The sequence below is a fragment of the Cadophora gregata genome, assembly GCF_030347475.1.
Source record: "Cadophora gregata isolate MNR1 chromosome Unknown scaffold_3, whole genome shotgun sequence".
Lineage (NCBI taxonomy): Eukaryota > Fungi > Ascomycota > Leotiomycetes > Helotiales > Ploettnerulaceae > Cadophora > Cadophora gregata.
The window spans coordinates 3,006,568-3,022,534 of NW_026695926.1; the positions used below are offsets into that span (position 1 = coordinate 3,006,568).

At 49.4% G+C, this 15,967-nt stretch overlaps 3 protein-coding genes across 3 annotated transcripts; all 3 read right to left on the bottom strand.

Annotated features, from left to right (window-relative positions):
• Positions 1 to 1,536: 1,536 nt before the first annotated feature.
• Positions 1,537 to 3,316, bottom strand: ONS95_009517 (uncharacterized protein; the record flags this gene model as incomplete). The annotated part of the gene is made up of 3 exons (XM_058503116.1): positions 1,537 to 1,632; positions 1,680 to 2,942; positions 3,074 to 3,316. 3 exons carry the CDS (start codon positions 3,314 to 3,316, stop codon positions 1,537 to 1,539), a joined length of 1,602 nt encoding a protein of 533 aa, XP_058362050.1.
• A 1,969-nt stretch (positions 3,317 to 5,285) lies between these two features.
• Positions 5,286 to 9,460, bottom strand: ONS95_009518 (uncharacterized protein; the record flags this gene model as incomplete). Its single annotated transcript, XM_058503117.1, has 5 exons — positions 5,286 to 5,530; positions 5,592 to 6,073; positions 6,122 to 7,522; positions 7,574 to 9,346; positions 9,402 to 9,460. The coding sequence occupies 5 exons, from the start codon at positions 9,458 to 9,460 to the stop codon at positions 5,286 to 5,288; spliced, it is 3,960 nt and encodes a 1,319-aa protein (XP_058362051.1).
• A 1,483-nt stretch (positions 9,461 to 10,943) lies between these two features.
• ONS95_009519 (uncharacterized protein) lies at positions 10,944 to 14,466 on the bottom strand (the record flags this gene model as incomplete). Its single annotated transcript, XM_058503118.1, has 2 exons — positions 10,944 to 13,984; positions 14,094 to 14,466. The coding sequence occupies 2 exons, from the start codon at positions 14,464 to 14,466 to the stop codon at positions 10,944 to 10,946; spliced, it is 3,414 nt and encodes a 1,137-aa protein (XP_058362052.1).
• Between the last annotated feature and the right edge of the window lie 1,501 nt (positions 14,467 to 15,967).

Here is a 15,967-nt window from a genome sequence, read left to right on the forward strand (position 1 = left end):
ACTATGAACATGAGTGATCAAGAAGGGATCTGTGTTTCCAGAATATTCATGTGTGAGAATCGGAGAAAATCTTCTCGAAAGGTTCCATAGTAGCACTGGTGGCATCTCAACAATCATGGGTAATAATGCGGCTGTCGTAGAGAATGCGAGGGAAGAGGAGGTGCAAGAGTGTGGACTTATGTCCTGAACGAATCTCTGTACCGGCAAGAGAATGTACACAGGTACTAGAACACGATAGGTTCTTTCCATTCGAGCATTGGCTGATTGAGAGGAGCTGTTGACATTGGGGGCTAGATCTCACCTTTTTAAACAATTGGCTAGTTGGAGTTATTGTGCTTCTTAGAATCTGCTCTCCTACTGCTACGCTCATTTCAGCAAATCTAAGACTCCGAATGCATATTGAGTATAGCCACCAGTAAAATTCTTCGCATCTTGATCCACCAGATCATAGAGTGTCTACAATGACTTGCCGTGAATCGCTCCAGCCAGGCGATCATCAACAACAATACCTTGCAACATGACCGCAAACCCCAAACAAAACCAGCACTCTTCATCTCTGATCCCCTCATTACCTCCAATAAGAGTAGTTTCGCATCAAACTCCCAGAGCATTGTCCTTGCGTACCGTGCAGCGCACTACAATACCACTCCGGCCTCAAGCCATCCTTATCACGTGATCAGGCTTTCTCCCACACATCTAATCTCCCGAAAACGTCGCGACCCTTCCTCCAACCACAAATCCACTCCATCCATACCACCAAGATTCCTTCCATCTACCACCAAAACCCACACTACCCATTCTCTGTTGGTTCGAACTTTCCCGAGTCACGCGTTCGAAGTTCGAACGCCAAAGTTCGAACCTCGCTTAAAGTTCGAACCACGCTAAAAAGTTCGAACGCCATGGTTCGAACCTCGCTTACATGTTCGAACCACGCTAAATTGTTCGAACCTTGGCGTTCGAACTTCCAAGCGAGGTTCGAAGTCACGCGTTCGAACTTTTTAGCGTGAGCTGGGTGGTTCGCAGTGCGATGCGATGCGGATGCGGTGCGCAGCTACGAGTTTTTGGATCGAAGCAAGATCGTAACAAAGCGCATTAGCAAGCTGTTGGAATCATGTCTTGAGAATGGCAAATTGGTGACGATGCCTAGTGGTCGTAGACACAGTCGTCTTCAGCAAATACAAGATCTCATTGATTGAACAATAACCAAGCCAAGCCAATAGAACAAAAAAGTAAATACACTTCCAAACAGTACAGTAGTCAATGCTATGCGCAGAAACACAACGCTATAGAACGCAATGTAATGCAGCATTAATGTACATCCAATCCAAAACGCCTCCGCAGCAGCAGCAGCAAAAACAACTTTCGCCTGTCTAGGCACGCACGCACACATGGGTATTCCAATCCTCCTTCCTTTCCTTCCTTCCTTCCTCTTCCCCTCTCTTCTGATTATATATATATTACAAGGAAATATGTTCGTGGGAAGTATGTAGGTATTAACAACGACCAATGTCGTTTGAGTGCAGCCGTGTGAACCGATTATTGGGTATTATGTGAAAGCCCAGTGCCGGTTCGATCATCAGCAGGATTCGAGACTGGGTAGGAGACTTCTGGGTCAGGGACTTGGATGTCGAGCTGTGATTGTTAGTATTTGACCCGCAAGAGGGGAAGGAGAAACATACATTCATATACCCCGTCCTCCTCAACGGCACGACCCTCGGCGCACTACCGAGACCCTCCTTACTCCTCCCTTCCATCTCCCTATTCCACTCCTCCAAGTATCTTTCCACATTATTCAACCGGCTTTTCACAGCCGTGAAACCCATATCATCCCATATCCAGCCAGTCAGAAGTCCCAGTACACCATCAACCAAGTTCCTCACACTCCAAGGACTGAAAGCGGGTATCAGTTCATTATTGACCCTCTCAACCAATATGCGGAATTCCTGCTCAGAGACACCCGCAGGATCCAGAATCTCGGGGTACAGGTTCGAGAAAGTCGGTGCAAGATCCCCTTCAATCATCCAGTCTCGACGGATTCGAATAATACGGGTCGTCTGATACAGAGGCGACGAAAGTGGCACATGAGGATTCATGTGTGGAAAACAAGGGTGCTGAGGGCCCCATTCCTCAGCAGGATTTCCAGGCGGTCCATCAGATCCTATAATCGAACTAGTATCCGACATAGCAGCCCCAATTCCCGACTGAAAAGAAGTACGTGAGCCATTATTCGGCAGATTCGAAGTTCCCCCTTCCTCGTAAGACCCAAGGGCATCAGGCCCACGTTCAATATCTCCCGACATATTTTCCCTGCCCTTCCCTTTCTCAAAAGAAATTCCCGACGTCTCCTGCGCAACGACACTCGAAATGGTTTGGCCTCGCTTCCTATATCCCGTAATCGGCCTCTGTTCCAACTGCTTCAGCGTATCCTCTCGTTCGTCATCAACAGCCTTTCCCTTCCCTTTATCAGCCCTCGGCGAATTCTCACCGCTCCTATTCTGCGAAATATCAATACTAACACTCCTAGGTAGCGAAACCCTATTCGTCCCAGTCGAGCTCCCACTCCTCTCAACCTGCAAACTCGCCCTCGTTGATCCCGAATGCCTCTTCTGTCTCTGCTCCGGCAGCGTCAGAAGCGGATACTCTCCCCCAGCAGCAGCGCCCTCTCGCGGCGAGTTGAGATCCGGATGTTGTAGCGGGATGGCTATGACCCTGTCCTCGCCCTGCTGTGTCCGACGCGTTGACGACGGCCCTCGCGGTGTAGAGTTACTCGGATTCCAGAGTCGCGCAGCACTAGGACGACGAGGCCGTCCGCGAGCAATGCTACTTCCTCCCGTGCCTGAGCGGCTTCGAAACGGCGATGCGAAGGCGTTGTTCAGGTCCGGATTCCCGCCGCCGATCAGAGCGTTCCGCAGACTCCAGCGTGTCGGGCTGGTGACGCGGACCTGGGGTTGAGGGCTCGGTTGCTCGATGGGTGATGGTGTTGGGTAGGGCGGTTGGAAGCTGGGAGAGGGGATGCGTGGATTTGTGTTGGTGGTTATGGCGGATGTTGCGGTACCAGGTGCAGAAGACGGACCTGCCTGCGACGCCGTTTCAACGGTGCCTTGACGGCAGTGGGGACTTCCCGGCGGGAAGAAGCGTTTCTGTTGTACGACGACGGTCGTCGACGTCGTTCACGAAGAATTGTCGCGGGTGGTTGGGTGGTGGTGGTCGTCGTTGTCGTGGTCGTGATGTTGATGCTAATTGGAGTGTCGTCTTGCTGCAGGAGAAAATTGGCGCTAATCGTTCGCGAAGGGTCCTCTTCTCTAACGGAATTCATGCTGGGAGCATGTCGTATGCACGCAAGCAATACAAGTCCACCCCAAACCAAACAGTAATACAACCAGTGAAGAAGTTAAACAGAAAAGCGTCTCTCATTCAACCGTAAAACAATACAGAAGAGAACAGAATCTGGTAAGAGATGGAATGGACCAAGTGTTTAGAGCGATCTCAGGTCTCACAGTCGTCGGAGACCCGGACTGAATACCATGGCCGGCCATGCAGGTACTGTATATATCATACCAGGGCCAGGCATGGCATCAATAAGCACCAGCCAGCGCACGCCTCGTTCGTCGCGTCTCAGTCAATTAAAGCAAAGCAAGGCACGTCCTTGAGGCCGATACGTAGATAAATTTTTCGCGTTCCTGGATCCTGTTCCTGTTCCTGATCTAAAATCAGACCCGAAGTCCCGACATCAATTTCCCTGCTGGACGGGCTGCCCACGCGGGGCGAAAAACTGAAGACACTAACTGCAAATAAAACGGTAGAATTCCAGGGACGATGGCGCACTCAGCCGGTGTAGGGTAGTGGATCGCCACTTGGTACTTGTGCCCTCCGTTACGAGGAGTATCCCAGGGGTTCGGTCATGTTCAGCCGAATACATCAGTGGCTTCATTAATATATTTGTACTACAAGCCAGACTACTGGCTTAGAAAGGATCACAAGATCATTATTTTGCCCTTTGCAGAACACCAATAAGTTAGCAGTACCAGATATACGATATCTAGTACTTTCTCCTTACCGTATCCGAGAAAGCAGGAGAAAGGGGATCCGTTCACTACGTGAACTGTACTCTTGTCTGCTTTGAAAAAGAACGGATTCAGGAGGTTCTCCCAACTGAGCTGCAGCTGCTCCAAGCCTCCAAACCCACGGCACTACTGACTGATGCACTGCATTGCTGACAGGAAAAGTCAAAGCGCACGAACCGGATTGTTTGTGATTAACATGATATGCCGCTCCATGCCTTCTCTGCGGCTCCAAGTGTATCACCCCCCTCTGGGCCGCCTCTCCATCATCTGCTTGTCCTGTCCTCGTATCTCTCCGGAGTCCGAATGTATTTTACGCAAGCATGCAGGGTCATGGAGGCGTTGTACCAAACCGCAGGGACTGATATGCGGTCATCATCAGTTCTAGGTTGGTTACTGACTGATATTACAGGAGTATCGCAGGTATCACCACAATTGGTATAAAGTATATTCCTGTCCCACGACTGCTTCCAAAGAAGCATCCAGAGTCCTTCTTGTCTTCCAATTAACCAAGTCAAAAAGGAGAGACCCGTCTTCCAGCTGGGTGCTCAACAAACTCTCATTCTCATTCCACACCCCTCACCCCAGCACTAATATTTAAAATTTACCTACATACCTTCAGCCCTGTCCAGTAACCCCTCCTCTCAGCCCAACTCCCTAAAAAATGAAGTGGGCTTTTCGTGGCGTACCGGTTCTGCATGAATATTGGTAATATGACAGGCGTGCAGTGATCGAGCAGGAGTCTGTGCTGCTCGTCTTGCTTTTTTAGCGATCGGAGAATGGCGCCGGTCATATGCGAAAGATTGCGAGGATGATGCCTGAATTTTTGTTGTTCAGCTTTGTAGTTGAGCAGTAGTTCCCTACAGGGTGTATTGTTCGGGAAGGTCAAGAATTACTAAACGGCGGTAGACACACAAGAATGAAAGATAAATAGGATCAGAAGGTAGATATAAATAGATGAAATGGTATGTCTTCGTGTTCATTCCATTCTCGATCCTCTTGTGTTTGCGAGGACGCTCTCAGTTCCTAAATAAGTGTTGGAGGAGCAGACCTAATAGTCCTGTTTTCCTTCCCTCCGATTTCCTGAACTCCTTCAATCCTATGTTACCAGCCAGAAGCGAACACCACATACTCCGTGTATTCATCCAACCAACCAACCAACCAACATTCCGGTCCGACAATGCGGTTCCTCCCCATTCATTACCTAAACCCATCTTGATTTCTTCACATACCAGTAAAAACACCCCTCCCCTCCCTCCTCAAATCATCTAACATTCCCCTCAAAGCCTTCATTGGCACAGGCTTCGTCAAAAATAAATCAACACCACTACTAAACGCCTCTTGTCTGGTGCTCGGGTTCGCCGCACCAGTAAGCGCAATCAGTGCAACAGGTTGTAGACCATTCTCCTTCTCGAATCGTCGAATGTGCCGCGTGGATTCGATGCCAGACATCACGGGCATGGAAATATCTAGTGAGTATTAGTACGGATATCGAGAGCCTAACAAGGGAGGTGTCAGCGGAGAACGTACCCATGAATATAACATCGAATTTGCCATCGCATTCTTTATACGAGTTGAATGCTTCAAGTCCATTAACAGCTGTTGCATGATCAAGTTTTAGCTTCCGCATTGTGGCAATGAGAAGCTTGAGATTGATCTCATTGTCTTCCACTAAAAGGACTCGAAGACCCTTGTCAGTCTCAGGAGTCTCCCCGTTTGTTGGCGGCACTTTTGTGTTTTCTTGTTCTGACGACTTCACCTGCAAAGGAGAGTTCGATTCTACAGCCGCATTCTCGTTGACTTGGATCTGTACTTCCTTGAGAGGAGCACGATGAGCAAAGTCTAATGTTGCGGATGTAGGCGGACTGATAGGGAATTCGGGTGCAGGAGCGACGATGGGTGTTACGGGCTCGCTTTCTGTAGGTGACATGATTGACGTCTCGTGAGGCATGCCGTTTGACATCATACAGAATGCTTGGTGAAGAATTTTTCCAATCTTATGTGGTCCAGATCTAATCAACAGGTTAGTATTTGAAGTGGAACTGCAGGAGAGTACTTACGGTTGCTGTAGATAGAAGATCCGGAAATGGTTATGAGAATCAATCTTTGGTCCAGAATGGTAAGAGCTTGTAAGAACAACAGCAACTGACTTCCCCTCCTTTTTCGGATAAGCGTCGTAATGTGCTTGCAATATCTCATCCAGTGATTTGTCGCCCATTCCAGATTCCATAACGACAACCACATCTGCAACATGAGCTTCTGACGCTGTGCTTGCATCTTCCATGCCAAACCAGTCAACCAGTGTATCTTGCACTGTCGACTTTAACATCATCGCAGCCTCGAATTCAGCCGAGAGAATGCCAGTAGGAGTTTCCGCGATGTCCGGGTACCGGTCAAAACACTCCAGTCGGAATTTGTATCCTTGAACATGCTCCTTGACCTCATTCACAATCTTCAGACTGTCGGGTTTCGGCAATCGTTCCGTGAGCGGGATACGAACAGTAGCCTCTGTGCCACATCCAGGTTCGCTCTGAAATTCGATCCTACCTCCTAAATCCTGTATGATTGCTTTGACAATACTCAATCCAAGACCCGCTCCGGTTGCGAGAGTGTCTTCCTGGGTGAAAGGTTTGTAAAGTTGGTGCTTCAAGAATTCTTGCGAAATGCCCTTTCCGGAATCTTTAACCTTCAGAACAATGTTCGCTCTTGATCTTCTGCTGTAAGACGCTACATCCTCTTCGATCTCAATGGCGATATTGACAAACCCAGCTTTGGTGTACTTCATCGCATTACTGAAGAGATTCATAATAATCCTTCTCCAAGCTCCAGCGTCGATTTCGAATGTCCAATTAGGTCGCCACTGAATGTCCACAATGACAGTGACAGGAGATTCCGAATTGCCTACAGATGCATGTCGACGATGTCCAGCTAATCCCAAGGCTTTCTTGCTGACACTCTGGCCAGCATAGATACTCTCGATAACCTCTTCGGACAATATGCAAATATCGGCCTTCTCTTCTCCTCCTTCGTCGACACTTTCCCGTCTGCCAAACTTCTTCGGCTTTCTCTTCGGCATCCTCTTCTTGTTCTTCGTCTTCCGATTGACTTTCGAGAAGTCCAGAACATGATTGATAGTATCCAGAAGTACCTTTCCGGAAGCATGAATATTGCTGACCATATCGGATTGTATTTCTGACATTTGAGTCTCCTGGAGAAACTCCACGCTGGCCAAAACGCCATGAAGTGGAGATCGCAGCTCGTGAGAAATGCTAGAAATGAAGTCTGTCTTCATTTTCGATAGAACCTGGGCTGAGAGTCTGGCAATCTCAGCCATAGTGCTGTTGCCAAAAGCAGCGAGGTAAGTGATATCCTCAACCGGGCACAGGGTACGGGTAGAGCTGGAAGACCAAACAAATGATCCACTAAACCACCGTTCGCGAGACGCATCCCAAAGAGGAAACCTGTGTACAGTTAGTACAAAATCAATAAATACCCTAGCAGGTTGAAATTACCAAAAGACACTCCTCGCTCCAGGAAGAACCTTTAAAATCGCAGCAGCTTCTGACTCCTTCGAACTCCGGTTCCTCCGTTTCGCGTTATCCGACAACTGCTTCCTCTCAGGTTTCCCTTGCGCATCCTTCACGTTATCAGCCGGAGTATGATCCGATTCGCTCGAAGAATAAGTGCCATCCTCATCAAAGTTGAAAACCTTGCCATGCGGATATCTCTTCAGTAATTTCCTCAATACAGTCTCCGGTAAACGCTTTCGCTCTTCAAAAGCATCGTGCCCCTTTAAGCTCGACCTTCGACGTGTACTGAAGCCAAGGATATTGCAGAATTTATCTGATGATGCATCGGGTGCTGGGTTATCGAGTTTGTGCTCCGCGTCTGTGCCAGAGGATTGTCGGCCATAGTCGTCTTCGCTTGTCGTGACCATGTTGTCAATCAATTGGTCTGAGCTGAAGGCTCCTGGTGCCTTCTCGTTCATGACTTCCTTATTGGAACTACCGCCGAAGGAACCTACACTTGCATCATAGTAAATGACTCCTTCGACTCCAATGGCTTCTCGGATTAGATTACTGGCTCGAGCAAATACCCCTTTCACATCAGATGACAGAACAGCATTCTGTAAGTCTTTTGACTCATCTTGCGCTGTGGGCTCGGGCGGCAGGTCAAACTGAACAGAGTTGTGTTTCTCTGGATCTGGAGTTGGCTCCGTCATTGTATCGTCAAAAGTTGTCACTGAACTGTGGCGGTCTTGATGAGATTCGGAGGCCAAAGCTGAAGGAGTGGTATCGGTCGTGGAAGCTAATGTATCTCTTCTCGCTGCTTGTGAGCTTCCATCCGCACTGAGTGGTACTGAAGTAGGTGTTAGATTCCCAGAAAGGACGGTATCGTTCCTAGGTATTGGTGGTCTTCCATCACCAACATGCATTCGTTCTCCGTGATCTGTCGTAGATAGAGAGACAGACGAAGGGGATTTCGCCAGAGCGCTTCTATAACTACGGTCCGTCAGTCCATTTAAGCCGTTCCGCGAGAAGTAATCCGTCGTTTCCTGGACACCAAACTCGATATCCGCTTGTCGGTCGAGAGGTGTGCTATCCCTAACTCGTTTCTTCAACGCCGCATGCTGGTACTTATGTCCGGTCTCCAGCCACCATTCCCGCAGAGTAGACTTTCCCTCAATAAACAACCCAATCGCCTTGATCATCCTCTCCGCCCGGTATTGTTGTCGCTTCACCCGTGTAGCCTCCAGATAATCCATAACCGTCAAAGCCATATCAACCAAAAACTGTTGCTCCGCATCACTCAACCCCTCCCTCGGTTTGTCATCCACCACAATGTAGTTCCCAACGTGGATATTGTGTGATGGTGAGACGAGGGGTACGCATGCAAACGCTCGTAAATGTGGTGGGTTCACAACAGGATATGCATCCTTGAATCGGTCGTCTGCCGCGAGGTCGCCGCAGAGGAAAATAGCTGGCGAATCTGGTCCATCGAACACCTTCCTGATCTCTGCTCCTAGCCCTTGCTTCCCAGGCAGAAGTGCTCCTTCGCCATGCCACAGGTTGTCCGTCTCGTCATCGTCTTTCTGCAGAGATAGCTCCTGGGTTGCTTCAGCAAGTACATATTCTGTGTCCTTCGAAGAAAGTGTGATTATGCCGCGCTTGCAGTTGATCCGCAGACATCCTAGCTGTGCAAATGCTGTCAAGGTCGGATCGCTGGAAGCTCTCTTCGAGGCGCCAGCTTCCTTATCGGGGAGACTTGACGAGGGGAGATAGTATCTAGGTGCAAGATCAGTATTTTGCAGCCTTCAACACATACGAAGAGCGGTCCTACCTAAAGACCTCACGATCGCGAGCAGAAGCCGAGCATTTCGAGATTGAACACCCGGTCATCTTGAAAGAAATGGGATATCACCGGAACAAACGCACGGAGGTCTGCACTCCAGGAACCGCAGTCAGGCACTGGTCGTTCAATCAGAAAGCAAAATCATGTCCATCGCAGCTGTACAGCTGTCACAAGTGAATGTCAAAAGTCAGAAAGTAGGGACGAGCGAAAGAGGGCAGAAGGATTGGAACGGAGAAAGTCACAACGCCGCAGTGCTGCTGGCTGGCTGGCTGTTTAGAGCCGAGATCCGCAGCTGTTGGTGCTGTGCACTGCATGTGGTGGTTCTTGATAAACTTTCGGGGTCTAGGTGCTTACGAAGTTACCCCCCCCCCCCCCCCCCCCCCCGGTCCCCTAATGTGGCAGGATGAGTAAGGGAGCGAAACCCGAGGATGACTGAACGAGCTCCTGGCGGAACTTTCTTACTTAACTTTGGCTGAAACCCGTTTTGGGGACACCTTTTGTCTGGAGAAAGACGATTGTTGGTGTGTAGAAAGTAAAGACAAAGCGGTCTGGGCAAAGAAACAAGTTTTGGGCGAAGAATTCAGCCAAGTGACTAAGTCACGTGTATGTTTATACTTTGGACTTCGTCCATCGTCCATTCCGTGGCAACAATGTGAGGGACGACAGAGTAAGAATTGGAATGGTATTTGTCCGAGACCGGCAGTTAAAGAAGCAAACCAGCCTCTACATGTCCTCAAACAAAATATTATTGATGTTCATTGTCCACCTCCTTTGAGCAATCCTTTCCTCCGCAAGCACCTATGCCGTAAATGATCGACAATGCTGACGGGCGCTGAACATCTTATCTTCCAGAGAGTTGCCCAGACCCGGCCGGTAATATTAGCCTGTACCAGTTTCCAAAAGAAGGTTGTGAGAAGCAACCCTCTCAAGCGTTTCAGAATGTACCAGGATCCTGCTTGTGCTGACTTATTGCATGCATTCAAACGCATATAGCTATCCTTCCCCTCCCGTTCACTTTCCTATCAAGGGTAGAGAGAGGGGTCAGCATTGCCGGGATAGGTTACTCAGCAGAATGAAAAACAGACGAAGCGAGATGACTCTCATCTGAAAACTTTTTTAGCAGATTTTTTTATCGCCGAAAGTAGAAATTTTGATTGAGCTCGGAGTCAAAGTTAATAAGTAATATGTTTTTAGCATTGATTTATCTACCTTCGCCGATTTCATCATGGCAATACAGCGTGAGCCGTGACAAGGTACCAACCTTCTATGTACAGAACTCCCAGCATTCCAATACCCATCTCCAAGCCTCTTATATCCAATCCGATCCTATCCTGTTTTGCCCACCGTTCCAGAACAGATCCTCTCACCCCAACTCCTTTTCCGAAACTGCCTATATATACATTACCTCGGGTCATACATGTCATAACGTGACGTTACCATGGTCTCCCAAGGTTCAAACTCCTCTTCCTCGAAATTAGATATTAAGAAATAATTATGTTGTATGTATGTGGGAATCGATCCGATGCAGCTCTAAGCATGCTTGTTTGCACTGGCCTGCATCCTTCGTAACGCTTCGCGATGAGCATCCAGCATATCGCCTCTTCGCATCCTCTCGTCGAACTTGCTATCCCGCTCGCCCTTCTTCCTCTCCTCCATCATCCTCTTCTGCTCTTCGGCTTGTCTCTCCTGCCACAAAGCGCTTCTTGACCGCTCAATCGTGTTCTTTGGAACCACCGTACTCTTCAAATCCTGCTGCACGCTGGCTCTCCAAGACGCGAGTTGCTGTTCTCTAACCATTGGGTGAGGAGCCGAGGACTGTCGTTTCGGTTGGTGGGAATCATAGAGCACGGGTTGGGCGGGAGGTTGCTCGGCTTGGATAGATGACCGCCGTATCATATTTCTTCGGACGGACAAAGGCATCTCGTCATCATCAACGATGGCATTACTGTTGGGGTAGTTGTATAGGGACCCAGCTTCACTAGTGGCGCGGGATGCAGACTGAGTAGTCGGGGGGAACTCGGGAGTTGATGCGAGCGCAGCATGATTAGCGGAGTATGAGGTCTTGTTTCTCAACATTGAATCCCGCTTCCCAAGGAGGGTGGTTGATGGTCCGAATGGAATGGCATTTTGAAATTTGCCATTTGACTGCATGCCAGGAGAGCGTGAAGGGAGGTCCTCTTCGATTGGGGACTCGACAATCTGCTCAGGAATGAGAGCTCCTGAGGGCGAACGGAATCCTCTAGGGACATTTTGCGACTTGAGTGACAATTGCGAGGCGCTACGATTGAGATTATTGTCTTGTGTCTGTGGTGGGAAATGATTGTCTCGCGGAGGTCCAACTTGCGGTGGCGCTCTCGATAGTGAGGATGTTGACCTCGTCAAAACTGGTGGGCCGTAGTTGGACATTTGAGATGCAGATCTTGATGCAGGGCGAGGTACCGCAATTTCCGCGGTCTGCTGAAGTTCTTCAACATTCACTGGTGCAGCCAGCTCCGCCTTTGTCTCTTCTTCAACAGGATATTCTGCCAGTTTCAACTCGTCCATCTCAGGTGCATCAGCACTACTGAGATGTTTCGCCCACTCGTTGGTCCGGTATGACATGACAACCTTAGAGAGTTGCGGGGGAAGTCTATCCTTTGTGATGCTTGCCGGCTTCGACTCGACAGCAGAGATTACGGAAGGTACCACGGCTGGTTTCTCGATATTGTCCAGCTCCTTGTCAGGGACTGACTGAGGATCTGGTTTTGGATTAGTGCTCGATGTCAACGACCTTCGTTTTGCCGCAATTTGATCCTCTGAAATCTCTTGCGGCCCTGTCGCTGGCTCCAAAATGTCAGTAGCTACTGTCGCTGCTGAAACTGGTCTCGTTGTACTCTTGTCTTCTGGCGTGGCTAGCCCCTGATCTTTCATAACGGGTGTCTCGTCTTCGGCTGGAGATAGTACTGGCGAATCCTCTAGTCGAGCAGAATCAGTCGTATCTGGCCCATTGTCAAATGACGATCGAACACTTCTCATATCATCATCGCTCAAACCATCCATGGTAGCTGCAATGGAACTTGCCCTGTCATCTTCAATTCCACGAGGAATCACTAAATCATCCGTACTCATACCTTCCCCTGAAGTAAAACTCTTCGAGTTCCTGTTTGATTTGGCCGATTTGGCCGACTTTCCAGAAAGTTTTCGCATGAGCATAGAACCGACCGACAAATGCTTTGATCGTCTCTTTTGAAACCCCTCTTCATCATCGGCGAATGTAGCAACTGATGACCGGTCATCCTCGACGTCACCCTCGGGGACCTTGAATGGTAAAGGTACGACCTCTGGTGCCACAGAACCTGACACACGTTTTGAATCTCGCTTAGATGGTCGCCTTTCGAGTCGGGCTTCGCCGTCAGCACCAACCACCCATATCTTATCTGAATCAAGGCTCATTTGTGTCGAACCTGGGACCGACGAGTAACTTCGTCCATTGGGATCCGAATCGATGGGATTGCCATTCTCGTCCAGTAATTGGGGAGTTTCCGGATCTCGAGCCACCCGTACGGTAATCTGCCCGCCTTCCTGGCCTTGGCTTGGCATAACGAGCCCGGGTGGCGCGGGTGTAGGCATATCAGACATCTCAATCTCTTCATCGGATCTCCTCACGGACGTGACTTCGCTTCTTGGACCCTTCTTTTGACTATCCATGTCACCGACTCCAGAGTCCCGAATGGATCGGCCAACTGCTTTCTCTCCTTCCTTGTTGCCATAGACAGCTTCCCATTGACTGCGGTCCTCTGCTGTGGCATGCTCGACCCGTCGTCCGACGTTTTCTTCCTCCTGTTCCATAGTTCGCTCATCTTGTAATCGTTCAGAGGCTCGTTGTTCACGACGCTCCTTGATAACCTTCCAGAGCTTCATCTGGGAAACGATTCCAGCGAGGAAGATGATGATGATGGCGGCAATTTCGACCTTCATCCCTCTGGTGAGTGGGTATGTGGTAGCTCCAAGGGGGAAAAGATTAGAATTAAGATCCCAGAGGTAGGCCCAGAACTCTTTCAAGCCAGCTCGACTAAAGCAATCAATACCAATCACAACTGCAGTAGCTCCACCGAACGAGATTCCTCCAATCACTCCATATGGTCGTGTATAATGGCTGAATGACGTGGAAAAAGCTGCAACAGTGAAAGCTGCGATGAAGATGGCCTTGCTGCTCGTTGAAGTGAGAAGTCCGCCCGGCTTCAAGACCAGAAGCCACATGCTGAAACAGAATCCTCCAAGAAGAGAGCCCAGCCCCTCGGTCATCTCTGTAAACACAATAGCGGCTCCACCAAGAATCAGCCCTGTCATGACTATGGCCACAAGATATGCTCCTTGAATTGCATCGCTGACTGGTGGATTCATCACATAAAGAATGAGTACTGTGACTGCCAAGCTCGAGAGATATGCGGCCGAAAGGTAAACATGGAGAAAGGTATTCTTCATCCCAATCAGCGTGTAGACTACACCGCTAAGCATCAAGATAACTCCAGCAACTCCAAAAGCTGGAGTGACCTCAGGCGTGAGAGGCAACTTGTTGGGCGTGAGCGTAGCTGAAGATAGTTAGTATCGCCATCTCCCACAATATACAAGCCTTCTCCAATAGTCGCAATTCCCTTTCTATAATCCACAGCAGATGCAAAACATTTCATTTGAACTTACAATTATAGGTCGAAGGGTTGAGTGAACTTGTTGGAGAAGCTCCATTGATATTCGAGATCACCGCAGTGGTAGCAGCTGAGGTAGCTGTGGCCGAGGTAGATGAAGAAGTCGAGTTCGCAGTTGGGGTCAAAGTTGCAAATGTTGATTTGGAGCGATCTATTGAGATGCTTTCCTTGCCATCTCTTCCACTGCTCTCTGTTTGACTGCTTTCTGTTTGTTCTGGTTGATTCGACGATGTGGTCGCGCTAGGCGAATCCGTTGTTGGTGGATTTGTAGGCCTATCCTGCCTGTGTATGATATTGCCCACACATGCTTCAAAGCAGAAGCAAAGTAGCAGAAGTAAGAGAACCTTAGACCGCATCGTGTATACCATTGTGACGGGAAATCGTGTGCACGGTAGAACGATGAGGAAAGGTTCTCATGAGGGTAAAGAGCGTGAGGGGCGGAGGTGTCTTCAACGTGTAACGACTGTGAGCTGCATTGGCGCAGAAACCGGCCGGCGTTGCTCCAAGCAGGAAGATGCAATGCAGCACGAAAGGATGAGGTTGGTGAAAGTTTTCTGACGTGAAAACCAAGGTCTGAATGAGAAAGCAGTAGACTAGCTTGGTAGGTAGTGTCGATCCGGTAGAGAGGCGAGGTCCACAAGGAGGATGAGGGGGTCTAGCTCACGGACCGTGTAAACTTACTCTTGACATCGGCGAATGAACGTGAGGTGGATGCAGATTAGATGAGGGGCGTGCCGAAGCTTTAGACGCCTGAGACAAGAACGGAAAGAACAGAGGTCACGAAAAATAGAAATGTCTGGACCCCAAGTTGCAAGGCGAGAGGCGCAAAAGAAAATTAAGATGTCCCCGAACGCCTCCAGTCAGATATTCGCGGCATTGGTCCGATCCATGACTGCCATGGCTTCTCAACCCAGAGCAAGCCAGTCAAGTCACAAGTGCTCCAGGGCCTGGTGATCTGCTGCAAGGTAGAGCAGCCTTGGATTTCCCGGGTATTTCGAGAACCAATGGGGCCGTAGTAGGTCCAGGTTTATGAACTGGTTAGTCCAATTCGGAGCTCATCCCGCGCTGTCTTGCAACACCACATCTTCCGATCAACAGTGATGACAGCCTTCAAGTGCTGGCAGACCACCCACACCAAAAAAATGGCGTCAATGTGTTTGGATCGATTCTGACAATTGGAGCATTGCATTGTACGGAGCAGTGCCACGAATCTCATAGTGATAGGGGATGTCCCAGCCACCAGGTTTTGAGGAATCAGCTCTTGGGGACGGAACAAATGATAGGAGAATTTGCATCCTGATTTTCCTCTTCAAGAAGTCCTGACATGAGGCCACTGCCTCAAAGCTAGGATTGGTCAAGGTTTGGATCCGAGAAGGGGCATGTCCGCTTTGCTTGTGGGAGGGTTTGCGAGCTGTTGAGAGGAGGGGTCTGCCGCTTCGAGAGATGATGTTGTCAAGCGAGATTGCAGCTTGCATGGGTTGCATGAACCGGGCTGTGGCTGTGGGCGTTTCCAGTTGGTGATAGATAAGTGGCTCTCTGCCGTCCAGTCTGGCAGATGCCTCTTTTTTCGTGTTGCTCAGCCACGAGGGGAGCGAATTGTTGCTTTTCGTAGTTGTCTCAGTAGACTGGTAATACAACAATGCTTCTTCCTCCCCCTGAACCCCTAATGCGTCTCTCCTGCTGTGCACTTCAAAAATCAGCTGGACGCGACGCGACAAATTGCGGGGATTGATCCCAATTTCAGCTTTCAGGGACCAAATCGCGGACCAACTCGATTAGGTGTGTAACCGGGCCCAACATAGTCAAGCGCCAGGCACGACAAGAAATCTCCGACAACGATATTCCGCATCTGCTGCTGCGATTGTGGAT